A 19,948-nucleotide genomic window follows, 5' to 3' on the forward strand; every position below is an offset into this window, starting at 1 on the left:
TGGACAAATATAACAATATTTGTACAAGATCTGTATGCAGAAAACTATAAAACCCTGCTGAAGAATTAAAGAAGATCTATAGTAAATAAATGCAGAAATGTCCTGTGTTCATAGATTGGATGACTCAATATTGTTAAGGTGTCAGTAGATTAAAACAGTCCCGCCGAAAAAGCTATTTTGTGGATATAGCCAAACTAATTCTAAGTTTCTAGGAAGACAGATGATCCACGATACTGAAGAACAACAACAAACTTGAAGGACTAACACTACTCAACTTCAATATTTACTATAAGCAAGTAGTTTGGTGTAGGTGAAAAAAAGAGACTTATATCAATTGAGCAGAATAAAGACTCCAAAACAGACTCACAGAAATATAGTGAACTGACCCTGGCTGGTTTGCTCAGTGGACAGAGCATTGGTCCAGTGTACAGATGTCCTAAGTTCAGGCCTTGGTCATGGCACACATGAGAAGTGACCATCTGCTTTTCTTCCCCTCCCTCTCCCCCCTTCTTTCTCTTCTCATCTTGCAGCCAGGGCTCGATTGGTTCGAGCGTTGGCCCCAGACACTAAGGATAGTTCGGCTGGTCCAAGTGTCAGCCTCAGGTACTCAGGATAACTCAGTTGATTTGAGCATCGGCTCTAGATGGAGTTTGCCAGGTGGATCCCTATTGGGGCGCGTGCGGGACTCTGTCTCTATATCACCCCTCTTCTTACTTAAAATAAAAGAGAGAAGGAAGAAATATATAGTGAAATGATCTTTGACAAGGAGGCAAAGGCAATTAAATGGAGAAAGGATAGTCTTTTCATCCAAATTGTCCTGGTACAACTGGATGCAAAAAATGAATCTAGTCACGGATTTTACAAACTTCAGAAAACTCAAAATGGGTTATAGATCAAAATGTAAAACATAATGTCAAAAAACTTCTAGAAAGAAAAACAGGAGAAAATCTAAGTGACCTTTTATTTGATGATACATTTATTGGTACAACACCAAAAGGGTGATTTATGAGAGAAAAAAATTGATAAGTCAGATTTTAATATAAATTTCTGCTATGTGAAAGGTATTTTTGAGAGAATTAAAAGAAACTCACAGACTAGAAGAAAATATTTTCAAAACACATGTCTTATAAACGACTTGTAACCAAAATTCACAAAGAACTTCTAAAACTCAACAGTAGTAAAATGAACCACCCAATTAAAAATAGGCAAAAGGACAGACGCATCCCCGAAGAAGTTATGTATGTGTAAAGTAAGCATATAAAAAGGAGTTCACTATCAAGTGTCATTAGAGAACTGCAAAATAAAGCAGTAATAAGATGCCATTATACACCTAATTAGAATGGCTAAAAAGCACAATAAAATTGCCAGTACGGAATGCTATTGAGGATGCTAAGCAACAGGAATTCTTATTCATTACTGGCAAGAATACAAAATCTTAGAGTCTCTTTGGAAGTTAGTCTCTTACAAAGCTAAACATTGTTTGAAAATCTATATTCATACAAAACCTAGCATGTGAAATGTTCATAGCACTCTTATCATAATTGCCAAAAAATTGCAATCAACATGGTCTTCTATAGATAAATGGAACATTCACCTGTGCTATATCTACACAATGGACTAGAATTCAGCAATATAAAGAAATGAGCTGTCAAGCTACAAAAAGACTTAGTGGGACTATAAGTGCATTTTAATAAGTGAAAGAAGCTAATATGAAAAGATTGCATATTGTATGATTCCAATTATATGACATTTCAGTAAACACAAAACTATAGCAACTGTAAATGATCAGAGGTTGCCAGGAGTTTGGAGGAAGTGGGAGAAAGGAATAGATGAGGCTTGGAGGATTTTTAGGGCAGTAAAATTATTATTAATGATAATGTATTAATGGATACAAGGCATGTGTTTGTCAAAACCCTTAACACTACAGCGTGAAGCATAACCCTGGATGTATACAAATATTAAAAAAATCATTTAGGAGGTTGGGGAACTCCAGGAAAGAATGCAGACTGTGCCAAGAGAATCTGTTACAAATACGTGAAGCGACCTCAGGGAAGGTGTGGAGGAAAGGTCCTGACGTAAGTTATCTTTGGAAATGTGTGGAGCGTGGAGCAGCAGAGAGGCAGACAGAACTGCACGTAATTGCTGCACCCTAGTTGATCAGATTGTGTAACATGGGGGTACAGGTTAACAATTCTGATAATTGATACACATGTATAATTAAAGGGAGCAATTAAGTAAGTGGATGGCAGATGGTGGGAGCCAGGTTTCTCCTTGGTCCTGATGTATAAGAAAGGGTGGAAATGAGAGTGATTCTGTGGTAATAATGGGTTATAGTTGGAGACATCAGTATGAACTCATGCTTAACTTAATATGTAGATGGTTACATGTGGAGATATTTATAGATAGGTGTATATACACAGGTTAGTATTAAACATTTTTTTTCTGTTAGCCGAGGGTCTGCATGAAGTGACAGTTCAGTAGCAACAGGCTTGTTCAGCATGCAGATCTTAGTTTCTAATCCCATTCTTTAATAAAAGTAACCAAGCCCCTCAGTGAAATGGCTGATTCAAGTACTGGGGGCTGGAAATATACAATTCGAGCCGGGGCATTTTATAGTGCCAGAAAATAAGGAAGTGATAGAAACATTGTTGGAGGTTATGTCAAAGGAGCACAGGAGCCAACTGAGTTTCCAAGCTCCAAAGTTGGAACAATTTGTGCAATACTAAGTAAATTAATTTTGGACTGTAACCCAAAATATAGAGTGAATATCTATGCATTCATACTGATAATAAATGAAACAGTTGAGTAAGTTGATAAGTGGGGTATAGAAGATAAATAAACCATGCAGAAAAATTCTAAATAATTTAGGTAGATGCTCCACTTCAAGGAGTGGGGAGCATACCTCCCTATTCCTTTGTTCTGAGCTACTTATAATGAGTTCTTTCCAAAGAGTACAGTATGGAAAGGCAGGAAAAAATAACATTACAGCGTAGAAACCTAAAACTGCCTCAGCCCCGTTATCTAAGCCAACATCAACAGTTATCAATCATGTTGATAGTATGTATGGTTGGTATGATGTGCTCAGTACTGCACTTTTCTTCTGTGGTCTTTTTTCTAATAATCCATAGCCCCAATCTAACCACAAGGAAAACACCAGAAAAATTCTAGTAGTGGGGCATGCTACAAAGTATCTGATTAGTTTTCCTCAAAACTATCAAGATTATTGGAAACAGAAAGTCTGATTAAACCAGCACAGCCAGGAGGAGCCAAAGACATGAAAACTAAATGTGCTTAATGGAATCCTGAAACAGAAAAAGGATGTTACAGAAAAATTAGGGAAATCTAAATAAATGATGGACTTTAGTTAATAATAATGTATCAGTATTAATTCATTTATTTTAGTGATGTACCATAGTGATGAAAGGTGTTAATAAGAGGAAATTAGGTGTGCGGTATGTCTGTTTTTATAAAATTTAAAACTGGCAGCTGAAAATGCATAGAGTTTACATAAAGTTTTAAAAATACAAAACAGTAGGGTATTGCAGAGGTATACCAGAAAGAGACTCATTCTCTGTTATCACTTGGAGTTTTGTTTTTCTGTTTTATAGAAATTTCCATCTTGTTTTCAAGCCTTCCTGTATTCTTGTATTTATCTTTTTATATACAAGTATATATTTATGTTGTGGGTATATACATATGTACATACGTGTGTGTGTGTGTGTGTGTGTGTGTGTGTGTGTGTGTGTGTGAGTATGTATCTGTGTTTTTGGAGCAAAGAAGATGCATTCAAGCAAGAAGTGACCAAGCCACCTTGAACAGAAGTTCTCTTGATATTTTAAAGATGTTCCTATCAAAGGGAATAGTCTTAGTGTGGATCTTTTCTACTTGATGAGAAACTTGCCAGATGTTGCACATACCACTTCTTTGGTCTTTTAATTTAATGATGCTTTCATGATGAATCTTTTAGAACCAAAACTAGATCACCTGAAATTACTTAAGTGAACCACAAATCAGTTATTCTATATCCTTGTCTTTGAGATGAAAGTATAGTTAAATGCTAAATATGTGAATATTAATCTTCTGAAGACTTTGAGACAAAAAAAACTCCTTATTACAATGTCTGCTATACTTATTCATATGTTTCAGAGGTTAAGTCGTTTAAGTGGGCTCCATTTTCTAGTTCTTTGCTTTTGCTGCTTCTGTCTGAATTCTCCTCAGGTTCCTTCAAGATATTAAAGGATATAACTTATACCAGTAAATGTAGAGATTTCTTTTTTCTCATCTTTTTTTATTGTAGTAAAATATACAAAAACGTAACCTGAGATCTACCATCTTAAAATTTTAAGTATACATTATAGTATTGTTAACTACAGGCGCAGTGCGGTACAGCACATCTCTAGAACGTAGCCATCTTGCATGACTGGACTTCACACCCATTGAACAACCCCTTCCACAGCCCCAGACAACTGCAGTTCAAGTTTCTGCTTCCATGGGTTTGACTACTGTATGATACCACAAGTGATATCATACACTAATTAGTTGTGTTGTCACTGGTTTATTTGACTTAGCATAATGCCCTCAAGGTTCGTTCATGTTGTTGCACATGATAAGATTTCCTTTTTCTGGATGAATAACATTCCATTATGTGTTATACCACATTTTCTTTCCTTTCGCTCTTTTCTAATTTATTGATTTTAGAGAGTGAGGAAAGGGGATAGAGAGAGAAACATCAATTTGTTGTTCTATTTATTCATGCATTTATTGGTTGATTCTTGTATGTGTCCTGATTAGAGGATTAAAGTCGCAACCTTGACATATTGGGAGGACACTCTAACCCAATTTAAAAATATGAGCAAAATACCTAGAGATTACCTCAAAGAACACATACACAAAATAAGTATTGATGAGGATGTAGAGAAACTGGAATCCCTGTGCACTGTTAGAAAAATAAAATGGTGCAGCCTCTATGGAAAACAGTATGACGGTTCCTCAAAAAATTAAAACTAGAGCTACCATATGATCCTGCAGTCCTACTTCTATGTACTAATTTAAAATAATTAAAATCAGGACCTCAAAGAAATATCTGAATTCACACATTCACTGCAGCACTGTTCACAATAGCCAAGAGATGGAAACAACATATTTCTATTATGGATGACTAGATCAGGAAAATGTGGTCCATTTGTTGTAGAAATTCCCAATCCCAAATTAGTATTTTGAGATCTTTCCTCTGGGGGCTAATCAGGTTTTTTCAGAGAAGACACTAACAAACACTTCCCTAGGAGGTCCTGCCAGCACAGTAGAAACCAGGTGGGAGAAACTGTCTGGGATATCTTCAGTATTCACATGCATTATTTATCTTAATTTTCTTGCTTTCAGAACTAGTATGCATACCTTCAGCTGTGTATGACATTCCCATATTCGGAGAATGAACCTCCAGTATTCACCACAATTGGGAGTGGGCTTTAACCAGTAGCATCTTGTAGGGAGGATATTTTAAGATCTAGTTGGCTTTTAAACAGCTCTCAAACTACCCACCTTATCTTAACCCCATCCCTTTATATCTACTTCCAGAGATACCTGAAGCTTTTGGTTCCTGAGTTGTTTTAGAATTCTTACATATAGGTTGGATTGGTTCCTGGCTTTCCCCACTGCTGGTTGAAGATTCAGCTTTCTTGAGTATGCTCATCCAGTATTTTCCAACTTCCAGAATATTGTTGCTATTACTGCTTGTCCTTGTTCTTTCGTATCTTGCAGTTTGTTAAAAAATAAGTAAAAACCCTACAGGTTTTGAGAGTTTTCTGGAGGGAGTGAAATTAGGTACATGTGTTCAATCCACCATCTATTTATCTGAAACTAGTGAATTCTAACCACAATGAAGCAATTGCTTTACCTCTTTCATGTGATACTTCTGTTGATCTTCGGTTTATACTAGGTGTTATACCTGAAGAACCTTAGCCCTCGGGTGACCGAAAGAGATCTAGTCTCATTGTTCGCTCGGTTCCAGGAGAAAGAAGGACCTCCGATTCAATTCCGAATGATGACTGGACGGATGAGGGGGCAAGCCTTTATCACCTTTTCCAGTAAGTAGCTTTTTATTTATTTATTTTTTTTTGTAACAGAGACAGAGAGAGGGACAGATGAGTACAGACAGACAGGAAGAGAGATGAGAAGCATCAGTTCTTTGTTGCTGCACCTTAGTTGCCCATTGATTGCTTTCTCATATATGCCTTGACTGGGGGGCTACAGCAGAGCTAGTGACCCCTTGCTCAAGCCAGAGACCTTGGGCTCAAACTGGTGAGCTTTGCTCAAACAAGATGAGCCTGCACTCAAGCCGGAGACCTCGGGCTTTTGAACCTGGGTCCTCAGTGTCCCAGTCTGACACTCTATCCACTGTGTCCCCCCCCCCCGTCACACTCCAGTAAGTAGCTTTATCTGGATAATTACTCAGTTGTAGCATCAGCCTTAGAGACTACATATACCTGCTCTGATTTAGATATAGTCCTTTGATTTCTCTACAACATATGAGAAGCATGTTCTTAAGTACATGGAAAAAAAGGGAAGAGAAATAAGCAAAATATGTTTTCAATGTGCCTCTGTCTTTCCTTTTCTGCTTCCTCTCATTTATTGACTGTACATAACTGCCTTACGCCATTGTCCTCAATTTTCTCCAACTGTGACACTTTCTTCCCATCTTATCAAACTTTACCTTTAAAAAATTTACTTTAGCCCTAGCCAGTGGCGCAGTGGATAGTGTGTGGTCCTGCAGCGCTGGGGTCGCTGGCTTGACCCCCAGGGTTGCCAATTCAGGCCCCAGTCAGGGTACATATGAGAAGCAATCAATGGCACAACTAAGTGGAATAACAAGTTGATGCTTCTCTCTCCCCTCCTCTCTCTTTCTCCCTCTCTCTCTCTCTCCCACCCTCCCTCCCTCCCTCCCTCCCTCCCTCCCTCCCTCCCTCTCCTTCTCCTTCTCCTACTCCCTTTCCCTCTCTCTCTTTCTCTCCCTTCCTCTCTCTCTTCCCCTCCCTTCCTCTCTCTCTTCATCTCTTTCTTCCTCTCCCTTCCTCTCACTCTCAAAAAAATTGACCTTTGCTCACAGTAGTATTTATAGTCCAGTTTATATCATTAATATATTGGTATTCTGATCAGAACACTTGCACTTGCTTAATGCCCCAGTCCTTTTAGGACTAAGAGATGGCAAGTTGATATGCTAATTCACTAGTAATTCATAATTAGTGAATGATGATGTATTCTTATAACTGTTGTTTGCATCTTAATACATGATTTCAGTATCCTAATCCAAAGGAAGCAAGAATATAGGAATTTCAGTTTCTCTGACAGACCAGACTTTTTGGTGGAGGCTGGGTATGAGCTATACCTTTCATTATTTCTAAACTGTCATCACGTGTAAACAACCTAGTAATCTATGTATAGGCAAATGATTTCCGGTTGAGCAGTTCCGTACTCCACTCTTTACATATAGTCTTGTACTATCTTTTTTTATCTTATTGAAGGTTTGTGGATCATCTATACTAGTGGTTTTTAGTCTTTTTAAGTGTGAAGACCCTTTTAAACTTAAAAAATATTTCATGGACCTTCACCTAATATGATCCATTAACGGAAAAAATATTTTTAAAAAAGACTTTATAAACTAAGCTGTTTTGCTAACCATAATAGCAGCTATCCACATTTGAAAATTTATAGTACATATATAAATTATGACATAAATTGGTTCAGTCTAAAGACACTGCTTGTCTACTTTTGATTTCACAGACTCTGGGCAGTAATTCCACTCCTTTTTGATTTCCCACATCAAGGCTCTGAAACCCATAACAAGGATACTCCTGCTGTGCACTGTGTCCTCTCACACCTCAAGTTTCTACGTGCTTACAAGGATTATTACACTCATTTAGCTCCATGTGGGCTCCCACATTCACTCTCCCATCAAAAGAAAAAATAGCAAAATGTCCTTAATAGCACGGTAACTTCTTTTATTTGTGTTGCCATTAAATATTTCGTTCATTTAATGAAATAAAATGAATTCGTTCTCACAATACCTATAATCTGTTATCTAATATGGAGGCTTGTGTTTTAGCAGTTATAGCTTAGCCTTATTTAGCACACTGCCTATATTCTTGTTTCTTTACCTATATCTTTTAGTTAGAGGGCACTCTCAAACACCCATTTAAGTTTTTCTTGCCACTTTATTAGCCAGTTCTTTAATCTTGCTGAGTTATACAAATGTGAGATTATGGAGAAGATAGTATCAAATAGCCTTATAGCCTACATTTAATTCCAAGGCAAAGAAAAGAAAAAAGAAAAAAACCCACAAACATAAACTAAACTTGGAATAGACTTGAATTTTTAAACCTGTGTAAATTGATTTTATTTTTCCTTTCTTTTAGATAAGGAGATAGCATGGCAAGCATTTCATCTAGTTAATGGATATAAACTCCATGAAAAAATACTGGTGATAGAATTTGGGAAGAATAAAAGGCAACAGTCAGATCTCCAGACTTCTTCTCTCATGCCATCTGCTATAGAAAGCACTATGGAAATCAGTGACAGCTAGAAGATACACAGATGGTGAGTCCCAGGAGATCTTTCTTGCATCAGAATCTTGGATCTAGGATTTCTGTATCAATAGCAATTTGTTTGGACTTGAAGAAGAGAAACTAAGGAACAGAAAAATCTAGTTAAGATAATCCCTTTAACTTTTAGAAAGAATTGGTAGAAAACATTTTCTATAATCAAACACTATATAGGAAAGACAAGATGCTGAGTCTGAAGGGTAGGGTACAAAGAAGATTATTTTTCTCAGGATAAATTACAAAGGGTTATTTCCAAGGATTTTTTTTAATTTTTATAGTTTATCTGTGGTCTTAAATACTTGTCCCTAGACATAACATTCTTTCTAAGATTTTCTCCTATATACAGAACTAAAAAACTAAGTGTTGACATATTTATTTATTAGAGCCTATTTGTCCTTAATTCTATTTCTGTAATAAATAAATTCCTAGGATCTGAGGCCTAAACATCAACAAATGCTATTAAATGAGAACTATCAGCAGTAACAGTAGGTAGTTTCATAAGTCAGTACATGTATTGAATGAATACATCTCGTTGTGTCATCCGTGTCTTCAAAAAGCCATATATTTTTCTAATGAAAGCATCTAGATATAACTAATGATGTTTACCTGGTCGTTTAATTTAGCTACTATTGAGTAATCATTGAATTCAAAGCAATAAAAATTAAATAAGCATCCACTATATGCTATGTATTAGGTGTATGTATTTTAGAAGAGGAACATACTAGGACAAAATACTAAAGGGGAGATTGGAAGAAAGGGTTCTCTAGAAGAGACGCAGCCAGTCCCAACTTCCCCAGTTTGTTTATAGTTTCTAGAGACCAGAAAGACAATATGGTATAGAGGAGGAAGTATGAACTTTGGACTCAGGCCTATGTTTAAACTTCACAGTCACACTTACCACTCCATGACCTTGGCAAGTCAATCTGATAATAATACTACTTACCTCATTGAGTTGTGAGAATTAAATGAGATGATATTATCCAGGTAGAAGAAAAAAGAATGAAAAAAATTGAACAGTCTATGGAACCATTAACTACTCCAACATACTTGCCATGGGAGTACCAGAAAAAGAGATGAGAAAGAGAGCAGAAAAAGTATTCTAATACATCCCATATTTGTTGAGAAACATTATCTACACATCAAGAATCTCAGTAAACCCCAAGCAAGATAAACAAGAAGAAATGCACAGATACATTATAGTAAAAGTGCTAAAATACAAAGATAGAAGGTCTTGGAAGCAACATGAGAAAAACGAAGCATTACTTTCAGTGGACCCCCAACAAGATTAATAGCTAATTTCTCATTAGAAACAATGGAGATGGCAGGGGGATAACATATCCAAAGTGTTAAAAAAAAATACCCGTCAATATAGAATCTCATACCATTAAAGCTATTTTTCAAAAATGAAGATAAGGATATTGACACAAAATCAAAAAAACTGAATTTGTTATTGGAACACCTGATTTACAGGAAATATAAAGGAAGTTCTTCAGGTGGAAAGCAAGTGATCTCAGACAATAATTTGAATCTACACATTCAAAGAAAACTAGCACAGGTAAAGTTAATTATAAAAGACAGTTGAAATGCATTTTTAAACTGATTTAAAAATAAATTTTATAAAACAGTTTGTATATAATAGTTGCATTTTGGAACCTACCACATATGAAACTAATATATTTGTCCACAACAGGACAAAGAAGGTGGGTAGAAACAAAATTGCATTGGACTAAAGATGTAAGTCCATATGGTAACTCAAATCCACTGGAAGAGATGAGAATAAAGTTAATACTAAAGTGCTATAAATATATACTTACTCTGCCTTTCTCTCTAGCTTCTTTAAAAGACATAAAATTATGTTAAGTGATAATCACAACAATGTACTGTTGGATTTATAGCATGTAGAAATTATATATATAGCAATAATATCATAAACAAGTGGGGAATGGAATAGGTTTATATAGGAATAAGGTTTTTATATTTCTTTTGAATTACAATATATATGAAGCCAATTCAGTTTAGATGTGCATGGTAAGCCTTAAAGTAACCACTAAGGAAATAATTTAAAATATTATTAAAGAAATTTAAATGTTAAATGAAACTAGACCACTCTCTTACATATGCAAGAATAAACTCAAGATGGATTAAAGAGTTAAATGTTAGACTCAATACCTTTAAAATCATAGGAGAGGCCCTGGCCGGTTGGCTCAGCGGTAGAGTGTCGGCCTGGCGTGCGGGGGACCCGGGTTCGATTCCCGGCCAGGGCACATAGGAGAAGCGCCCATCTGCTTCTCCACCCCTTCCCCCTCCTTCCTCTCTGTCTCTCTCTTCCCCTCCCACAGCCGAGGCTCCATTGGAGCAAGGATGGCCCAGGTGCTGGGGATGGCTCCTTAGCCTCTGCCCCAGGCGCTAGAGTGGCTCTAGTCACGGCGGAGCGACGCCTCGGAGGGGCAGAGCATCGCCCCCTGATTGGTGGGCAGAGCGTTGCCCCTGGTGGGCGTGCCGGGTAGATCCCGGTCGGGCGCATGCGGGAGTCTGTCTGACTGTCTCTCCCCGTTTCCAGCTTCAGAAAAATAAAAAAATTAAAAAAAAAAATATCATAGGAGAAAACATAGGCAGTAAAATCTTAGATATTTCTTGTAGCAATATTTTTTATGATATATCACCTCAGGCAAGGAAAACAAAACAAACAAAATAAAAACCAAATGGGACTATATCAAAATAAAAAGTTTGCACAGCAAAGGAAACCATCAACAAAATGAGAAGACAATCTACTGACTAGGAGAACATACTCACTGATACATCTGGTAAGGGCTTAATATCAAAAATTTGTAAAGAATTTATAAAACTCAACACTCCTCCCCAAAAAAACAACACCAAAAAACAAAACAACAATCCAGTTAAAAAATAGGCAAAGGACCTGAATAGACAGTTCTCCAAAAAGGACATACAGATGGCCAATAGACATATGGAAACATGTTTAATGTCACTAATCATCAAATGCAAATTAAAACCACAATGAGCTATCACCTAACACCTGTCATAATGCTAGCATCAATAAATCAACAAACAAGTGTTGATGAGAATATAGGGAAAAAGGAGCCCTCGTGTACTGCTGGTGAGAATGCAGACTGGTGCAGCCACCATGGAGAATAGTGTGGCGTTTCCTCAAAAATTTAAAAATGGAACTGCCTTATGACCCAGCAATTCCACTTCTGGGAATATATTCAAAGCAACCTGAAACATTAATTCGAGGAATATATGCACCCCTATGTTCATTGCAGCATTATTTACAACAACCAAGATTTGAAAGCAGTAGTACCCATCAGTAGCTGAGTGGATAAAAAAGGTATGGTGCATTTACACAATGCAATACTCCTCAGTTGTAAAAAGGAAGGAAATTTTACCTTTTGTGACAGTATGAATGAACCTGCAGAGTATTATGCTAAGTGAAATAAGCCAGTCAGAGAAAGACAAGAACCATATGATTTCATTTGTTTGTGGAATCTAATGAACAAAATAAACTAACAGCCAAAATAGAAACAGACTCACAGGTACAGAGAACAGACTGACAGCTGTCAGAGGGGAAGTAGTGGGTTCGGGGCTGGGTGAAAAAAGTGAAGGGATTAAGCAAAGAAAAAGCCTCATAGACACAGACAACAGTGTGGTGATTATAAAGGTGAGGGTGGAGGTAGGAGAAAGTCAAGCGGGATAAATGGTGATGGAAGGATACTTGGTTTGGGGTAGAGAACACAGGATACAGTGTATGGATGGTGTATTATAGTAACAGAATTGTACACTTGAAACATATAATTTTATTAACCAATGTCACTCCAATAAATTCAATTGAAAAACAAAAAAAAAAGAAAGAAAATTTAAATGTTGCATTAGAAAAACTTAAATGTTAATGCGAAATGAGAAATGGAGAAACAAAAACAAAAACTGTACCATAGAAAACAAACAGTAAAACGGCAGTCCTAAATATACCTATATGAATAGTAACAGTAAAATATGAATGGATTAACCCTTTGAGCAGTACAAACGTTCATGTAGGTCCTTGTGCCTCCTGACCATCCAGAGTACAATTGTACAAAAATTTTTATTTTAAAAATGTATAAGGCAACATTAAAAAAAGGCAAATGTATGTTCTGGTTTCCATAAATTGGTTATCAAACAAACATGATTTTAAGTTAATAAAACTATAACTGGAACTAATTTCATTCTTTGAAAAAAAACTCTCAGGGGTTAGAGAGCATGAAAAAAACCCTCACTACTCAAAGGGTTAAACAATGCAATAAAAAAGTAGAGATTGTCAAACTGGAGAAAAAAAATAAGATCTACCTCTATGCTAAAGGTACAGAGTAAAGGTAAAAGGATAGAAAGAAATATCAGGCAAATGGAAACTAAGAAACCTGGAATGACCCTACTAATATCAGACAAAATAGACTTTAAACAAAGACTGCCACTAGAGATAAAGAGTGACATCTTATCATGATAAAAGAATTAGTACATCAGAAAGATATAACAATTATAAATATGTATGCGCTTAACAATAGAGCACCAAAATACATGAATCAGAAACTGAACTAAATAATGGGAGAAATATACAAGTCTACAGTAAGAGTTGGGGAATTCAGTACCCAATTTTTAATAACAGAATAACTGGACAAAAGATAAACAAGGAATTAGAAAACTGGAAAAATGCCATAATTCATGTAGACCTTCAAGAGATGTATAGAAAACTTCACCCAACAAAAGCAGAATACACATTCTTCTCTAATGTGCATGTAACATTTTCAGGATAGAATTTAAGTGGTCTGCAATCATGCAAAGTATGTTTTCTGACCACATGGACTGAAACTAGAAATCAATAACAGAAAGTTGGAAAACATACAAATATGAATTAAACACACTTTTGAATGACCAGTAGTTAAAAGAAGAAATCACAAGGGAAATTAGGAAATCTTTTGAAATAATAAATGAAGATTCAATATGACAAGACTTATGGGCTGCACCTAAAGTAATAGTTAAAAAATTGCCTATATTTTAAAAAGATCACATATCAGTAACCTCACTTTACCTTCCGACACTGGATAAAGAGGAACAAAGTAAACATAGAGCAAACAGAAGGAAAAATTTTTTTTGATTAAAAGATGTGGAGAATAGAAAAACAGTAAAGTCAATGAAACCAAAATTGGTTGTATAAAAAGCTCAACAAGCCCTGGTTGGTTGGCTCAGCGGTAGAGCGTTGGCCTAGCGTGCGGAGGACCCGGGTTCGATTCCCGGCCAGGGCACACAGGAGAAGCGCCCATTTGCTTCTCCACCCCTCTGCCGCACTTTCCTCTCTGTCTCTCTCTTCCCCTCCCGCAGCCAAGGCTCCATTGGAGCAAAGATGGCCTGGGCACTGGGGATGGCTCCTTGGCCTCTGCCCCAGGCGCTAGAGTGGCTCTGGTCGCAACATGGCGACGCCCCGGATGGGCAGAACATCGCCCCCTGGTGGGCAGAGCGTCGCCCCCTGGTGGGCGTGCCGGGTGGATCCCGGTCAGGCGCATGCAGGAGTCTGTCTGACTGTCTCTCCCCGTTTCCAGCTTCAGAAAAATGAAAAAATGAAAAGAAAAGAAAAAAAAAAAAAAAAAAGCTCAACAAAGAACAAAGTGACAAACCTTTTGCTAGTTTGACTAGGAAAAAATGAAAACCCAAATTATTAGAATCACAAATAGAGGAGGAACATTACTACCAACCTTACAGAAATAAAAAAAGATTATGAAGGAACATTGTGATTAATTGTATGCCAATGAATATAATACACAAACTTCTGAAACCAATGAAAAAAATATAAAAGGACTTGTAGGAAATAAAGAGGTTAATTAGTAATTTTTAAAAATACCATGGAAAAAAGCCCACGTTCAAATAACTTCTCAGATCAAATCTAGTAGACACTAAAGAATAATTAATACAGATTCTTCACAAACTTCCAAAAACTAAAAGGAGGTAATACTTATTGTATATGCTACAACATGGAAAAACCCTGAAAACATGCTAAATGAAATAACATTCACAAAAGACTATGTATCACTTGATTCCATTTATATGAAGTTTCCAATATTGGCAAATATAGAGACAGAGAATGTATTTGTGATTGTTTGGGCTGGGAGTGATAGCTGAAATGTGTCTTCTTCAGAGGTTGATGAAATGTTCTAAAATTGACTGGTGATAATTGTACAAATCTGAATATACTACAAACCACGATTATAAACTTTAAATGGGTAAAATTTAAGGTATATGAATTATATCTAAAAGTCACAAAAAAAGAAATCGAATATAACCCAAATGCCATCAGTAGGAGAATGGATGAATAAATTCTCAAATATCCATTTTAATGGAATACTATACAGCCATTAAAACGGTGGGGTATATCTGAATACATTCTGAACTGTATGGTGTCCAGGATTTTATATCAAGTTAAAAAGCAAGAAATATGTAGAGTTGATCCTTAAACAATGTGGGTTTAATTTGAACTCTGCAGGTTCATTTATACATGGATTTTTTATCAATAAATACATGTAATGTTTTGATCTGTGGTTGGGAGTCTGTGGAAGCAGAGGGCTGACTACATATGCATTGATCTGCATCATTTTATATATGGGACTTGAGCATCTGCAGATTATTTATTTATTTATTTGTTTGTTTATTTATTTATTTTAAGCATCCACGGATGTTAGTATTTGCAGGGGGTTCTGGAACCAGTCCCTCACAGATGGCGAGCAACAGGGTTTCTGGGGAATCAGTTATATGTGGATTTCTGACTGTGGGGTGTTGGTGCCTTTAACTCCCACATTATTCAAAAGTTAACTGTATAATGTGAACACATTTATAAACAAAAACATTTGTACATATGGTATATGTATATATAGATATTTCTAAATAAATTTAGGAAAAAGCTGGGAAATATACATACCAAATTGTATTCCTTTTAGAGGTGGAATTGGATGGGTTGACGGGAGACTTTTGCTTTATGCAATTTTTTTAGTGTTGTAGTTTGGGGTGATTTTTTTTTACTAATTTTAACATTTTTTTAATTGAAAGGAGTTTTTTTGTTTGTTTTGGACTTTTTTTTTAATATTCCGCCAATGACAGCTTCCAGAATATTTTTCAGGCCTGTTCTGAGGATATCATCTAACTATACTCAGGACAATCCTATTCCTTTGATATACTGCTCACTTAAGATTAAATCTCCAATTTTAAATGTAGTTTAAGGGACAAGAAGTAAGTTAATCTTGTTATAACCTCTCATACATGTTACCCAGGACATACTTCTAACTTGGACTTTTCAGAAGGAATTTATTCCGTATGGTAGAAACTCTCACCTCTGCCCTTTGCTAGTTCTATGACCACTAACAGTAGAGGAAAAGAGAAATGAAGGGTGGTCCTCAATTGGTGCATAAACTGTGGGATTACCCTACAATGGAATCCTACTAAGCAATAAAAACTATGATGAACACTGATACATGCAACAACTTGAATGAATGTCAGATGCATTTTGCTAAGTAAAAGAAGCCAAACTCAAATGCAATGTTTGATTGCATTTATATATTCTGGAAATGAAAACTATAGGAACACAACAAATCAGTGGATGTCAGAAGTGAAAAATGGGAGATTGATTACAAATTGGTAATACAAGGAATTTGTTCTAATAATGGAATTTTCTGTATCTTGATTATAATTACTTGAGTGTATGCATTTGTCAAAACTTCTATGACTGTACACCAAAAAGGATGAATTACTGTATATAAATTTTAAAATAAATGTAATTTTTATTGGAGAAAAGAGTTTCTCAAAGTTATTTCCATAATGCATTGTACCTGTTCAGTGGTCTTTTGATTACTTTTGAAGACTTAAAGCCACATGGCTACTCTTCCTTACTTTCTGCCCACAGGTCAGCAGGAGTTGTCAGTTAAAATCATCTTATAAGCACATATGCACACAAACCTACGTTTTAAAAAAATCCTCAGAAACAGATAAATAATTTGCTACACACAAGATTGTGTCCTTAGCATAAAATGTATACAGTCTTCTTAATACAGGGGGTCCTCAGGTTATGACACAGTTCCATTTCTACGACAGTGACGTAACCCGAATTTTGGTGTAAGTCAAAATACACCCTAGCCTAAGTCACTTACCTATCCTAGTACAGTTGTAAAATTAAAATCTAGAGCATAAAAACACATCTAAGCCACAAAAAGAATACTGTGTATTCTTCCACCACACATAACCAAACTAGTTTGCCCATGTAGTCCATAAGTACAATGCTAACAGCATTAGACAAAACACTCATGTCTCAATTTTTTAAAGTTTTTATGGGAGTGAGCATTGTAAACTCGAAACATGTTAAGACTGTCCTAACCTCGGAGCCCTGTATACAAAAGTCAATAATCAAATAAAAAGGTAGGTAAATGAAGCCCTGGCCAGTTGGCTCATTGGTAGAGTATCGGCCCGGCGTGTGGAAGTCCCAGGTTAGATTCTCGGTCAGGGCACATAGGAAAAGCTCCCATCTCCTCCATACTTCCCCCTCTCCTTTCTCTCTGTCTCTCTCTTCCCTTCCCACAGCCAAGGCTCCATTGGAGCAATGTTGCCCCGGGCGCTAAGGATGGTTCCATGGACTCCACCTCTGGTGCTGAGGATGGCTCTGGTCACAGCAGAGCAATACCCCAGATGGACAGAGCATTGCCCCCTGGTGGGCATGCCGGGTGGATCCTGGTCAGGTGCATGTGGGAGTCTGTCTGCCTCCCAGCTTCTCACTTCAGAAAAATACAAAAAAAAAAAAAAAAACCATACACATGGCCAATAGACATGTGTAAAGAAAAAAAAAAAGTAGGTAAATAGGTAAATGAACATTTATAGAAACTGAAATATACATGACTGATAAGCTAAGAAAAAATGCTCAAAGTAGTAATACACATTAGGACAACTAGCCCTCTTAAAAGTCACAGAAATAAGGCTTTGGCCGGTTGGCTCAGCGGTAGAGCGTCGGCCTGGCGTGCGGGGGACCTGGGTTCGATTCCCAGCCAGGGCACATAGGAGAAGTGCCCATTTGCTTCTCCACCCCCCCTCCTTCCTCTCTGTCTCTCTCTTCCCCTCCCACAGCCAAGGCTCCATTGGAGCAAAGATGGCCCGGGCGCTGGGGATGGCCCCTTGGCCTCTGCCCCAGGCGCTAGAGTGGCTCTGGTTGTGGCAGAGCGATGCCCCAGAGGGGCAGAGCATCGCATCCTGGTGGGCAGAGCGTCGCCCCTGGTGGATGTGCCGGGTGGATCCCGGTCGGGCGAATGCGGGAGTCTGTCTGACTGTCTCTCCCCGTTTCCAGCTTCAGAAAAATACAAAAAAAAAAAAAAAAAGTCACAGAAATAGTAAAAACATTCACATATGTCCTTCACCCAACTTCCCCTAATGTTAGCATCTTACATAACCATAGTACAATCATCAAAACCAGGAAAATAATATTGATATAGTAGTGTTAACTAATTTACCTTATTTGATTTTTCCATTTGCCCAACTAATGTCTTTTTATGATCTAAATTTGGAATCTATTTATCTATTTATTTATAAATACAGTTCACATTCAGTATTTTTGTATTAATTTCAGGTGTATAGCATAGTGGTTAGATCTTTTTAGGATCAAATCCAGGATCCCACACTGCATTTTGTTATCATGTGTCCTTATTCCATCTCTATCTGTGATGGTTCTCAATCTATGTCTTTGATGACCCTGTCAGTTTTGAAGAATACCATCTTATTTTGTAGAATGTGCAAAATTGGGGTTTGTCGAATGTTTTGCTGTAATTAGATTAAGGTTACGCATTTTTGGTAAGAATACTGCAGAAGCAATGTGCCATTTTAGTGCATTATATCAAGAGGTACTTGCTGATATGTCTTAATACTGGTGATGTTAATCTTCATTGTAACTTTCTTAAGGTTGTCTGCTATGTCTCTTCACTGTAAGGTTACAATTTTCTTCTTTATAATAAATATCTTGTAGGAAGATAGTGAGACCACTGAAATATTCTGTTTCTAATCATACTTTTAACTGCTAATTTTGGCATTCATCAGTGGTTCTCTGTCATGACAGTTACTACTATGGCATTTACCTAATAGTGATTTTCTATTCTATTTCTTCTGTATTTATTAACTGAAATTCTGTTAAGGAAGAGGTCTCATTTACTCATTTATCTATATCAACATGTTTTATTCTATGACATAACCCAATTTTGTCACTATTTTGTTGTTCAAATTGTTCCACCTTTGCCCATTAGGAGATTCTCTGTAATTTTGACTTATCCATGTTTTGGCTACTTATTTTCTGGTACCACAAGGTCTTCCAGGATAATCTTATGTTTTCCCTACCCCAGTGCTAGACTCAATCATTCTACATGGACCTCTAGTTCCTTTTATTGGAAAATGGTATTTAGAAATCAAGGTCTGGGCACTAGGTGTTACCTTTATATATCCTTACAGAATGTCAGATACAGTGGTACCTTGAGATACGAGTTTAATTCGTTCTGTAACCGAGCTTGTCAGTCCACTTGTATATCAAACAAGTTTCTCCCATTTAAAATAACTGAAATAAACTTAATACATTCCAGCCCTGTGAAACATCCCCAAACCATCGTAAATTATGAAAAAAGACATGTTTTTCATTAAGAAACACACATGTATACTTTACCAATGTATAATAAAAATATATGAAATAAAAGAAAAAGGTGTTATTTAGTACTGTATTCTTACCTTAGAGACAGACGAGTGCAGCTAACGGAGGTGAATGGTGGAGGAGGAGGAAGAGAGGAAGGGATGCAGGCACTATAGACATATAAACTAAAACTGCACTTTCTTAACACTAAATGTAAACTAAAACTGCATTTTCTTTACTTAAAATAAAACCAAAAAAACTTAATTGTAAAAAAAATGCACTTTTTTAACTTTAAACTTAACCTAAGCTTAACATTACATATTTTTCATTTAATCATCACCTGTTTTTGCCTTTTAGGCTGCACTTTAGGCACGTTCACTTGCAGGACTTTTGAATAAAAATCTATGCAAAGAGGTTTGCTTTTGCTTGTCTTTTAAAATGTTACAGATATGTGACAAACAACTGTCATTGAAAAGTGCTGAAGCACGCCCAGTTGAAACTTTTTCTGGGTGTTTCTTTTCAATGAAACTTGAAAGCTTCTCCCACATTGCCAGCATGTCTTTAATTTCACTTGTAGAAATCACTTCCTCACAACTCAAATCTCGGAATGTCGCTTGGATCTCAAACAAAAATATGGACCAAGTCACAGCTCGTATCTTAAAAAAAATTTTTTTTT

At 36.6% G+C, this 19,948-nt stretch overlaps 1 protein-coding gene across 3 annotated transcripts in view; it reads left to right on the forward strand.

Moving 5' to 3' along the window:
* Positions 1–16,350, forward strand: part of RBM41 (RNA binding motif protein 41) — a 62,826-nt gene extending 46,476 nt beyond the window's left edge. For all 3 annotated transcript variants that reach the window (XM_066249930.1, XM_066249931.1, XM_066249932.1), the window contains 2 exons: positions 5,936–6,083; positions 8,409–16,350. In XM_066249930.1, coding sequence (XP_066106027.1) covers positions 5,936–6,083; positions 8,409–8,575 — 315 coding nt within the window. In that variant the 3' untranslated portion in view covers positions 8,576–16,350. The remainder of the gene's footprint in view (positions 1–5,935; positions 6,084–8,408) is intronic.
* Positions 16,351–19,948: the final 3,598 nt, after the last annotated feature.

The sequence above is a fragment of the Saccopteryx bilineata genome, chromosome X, assembly GCF_036850765.1.
Source record: "Saccopteryx bilineata isolate mSacBil1 chromosome X, mSacBil1_pri_phased_curated, whole genome shotgun sequence".
Classification (NCBI taxonomy): domain Eukaryota; kingdom Metazoa; phylum Chordata; class Mammalia; order Chiroptera; family Emballonuridae; genus Saccopteryx; species Saccopteryx bilineata.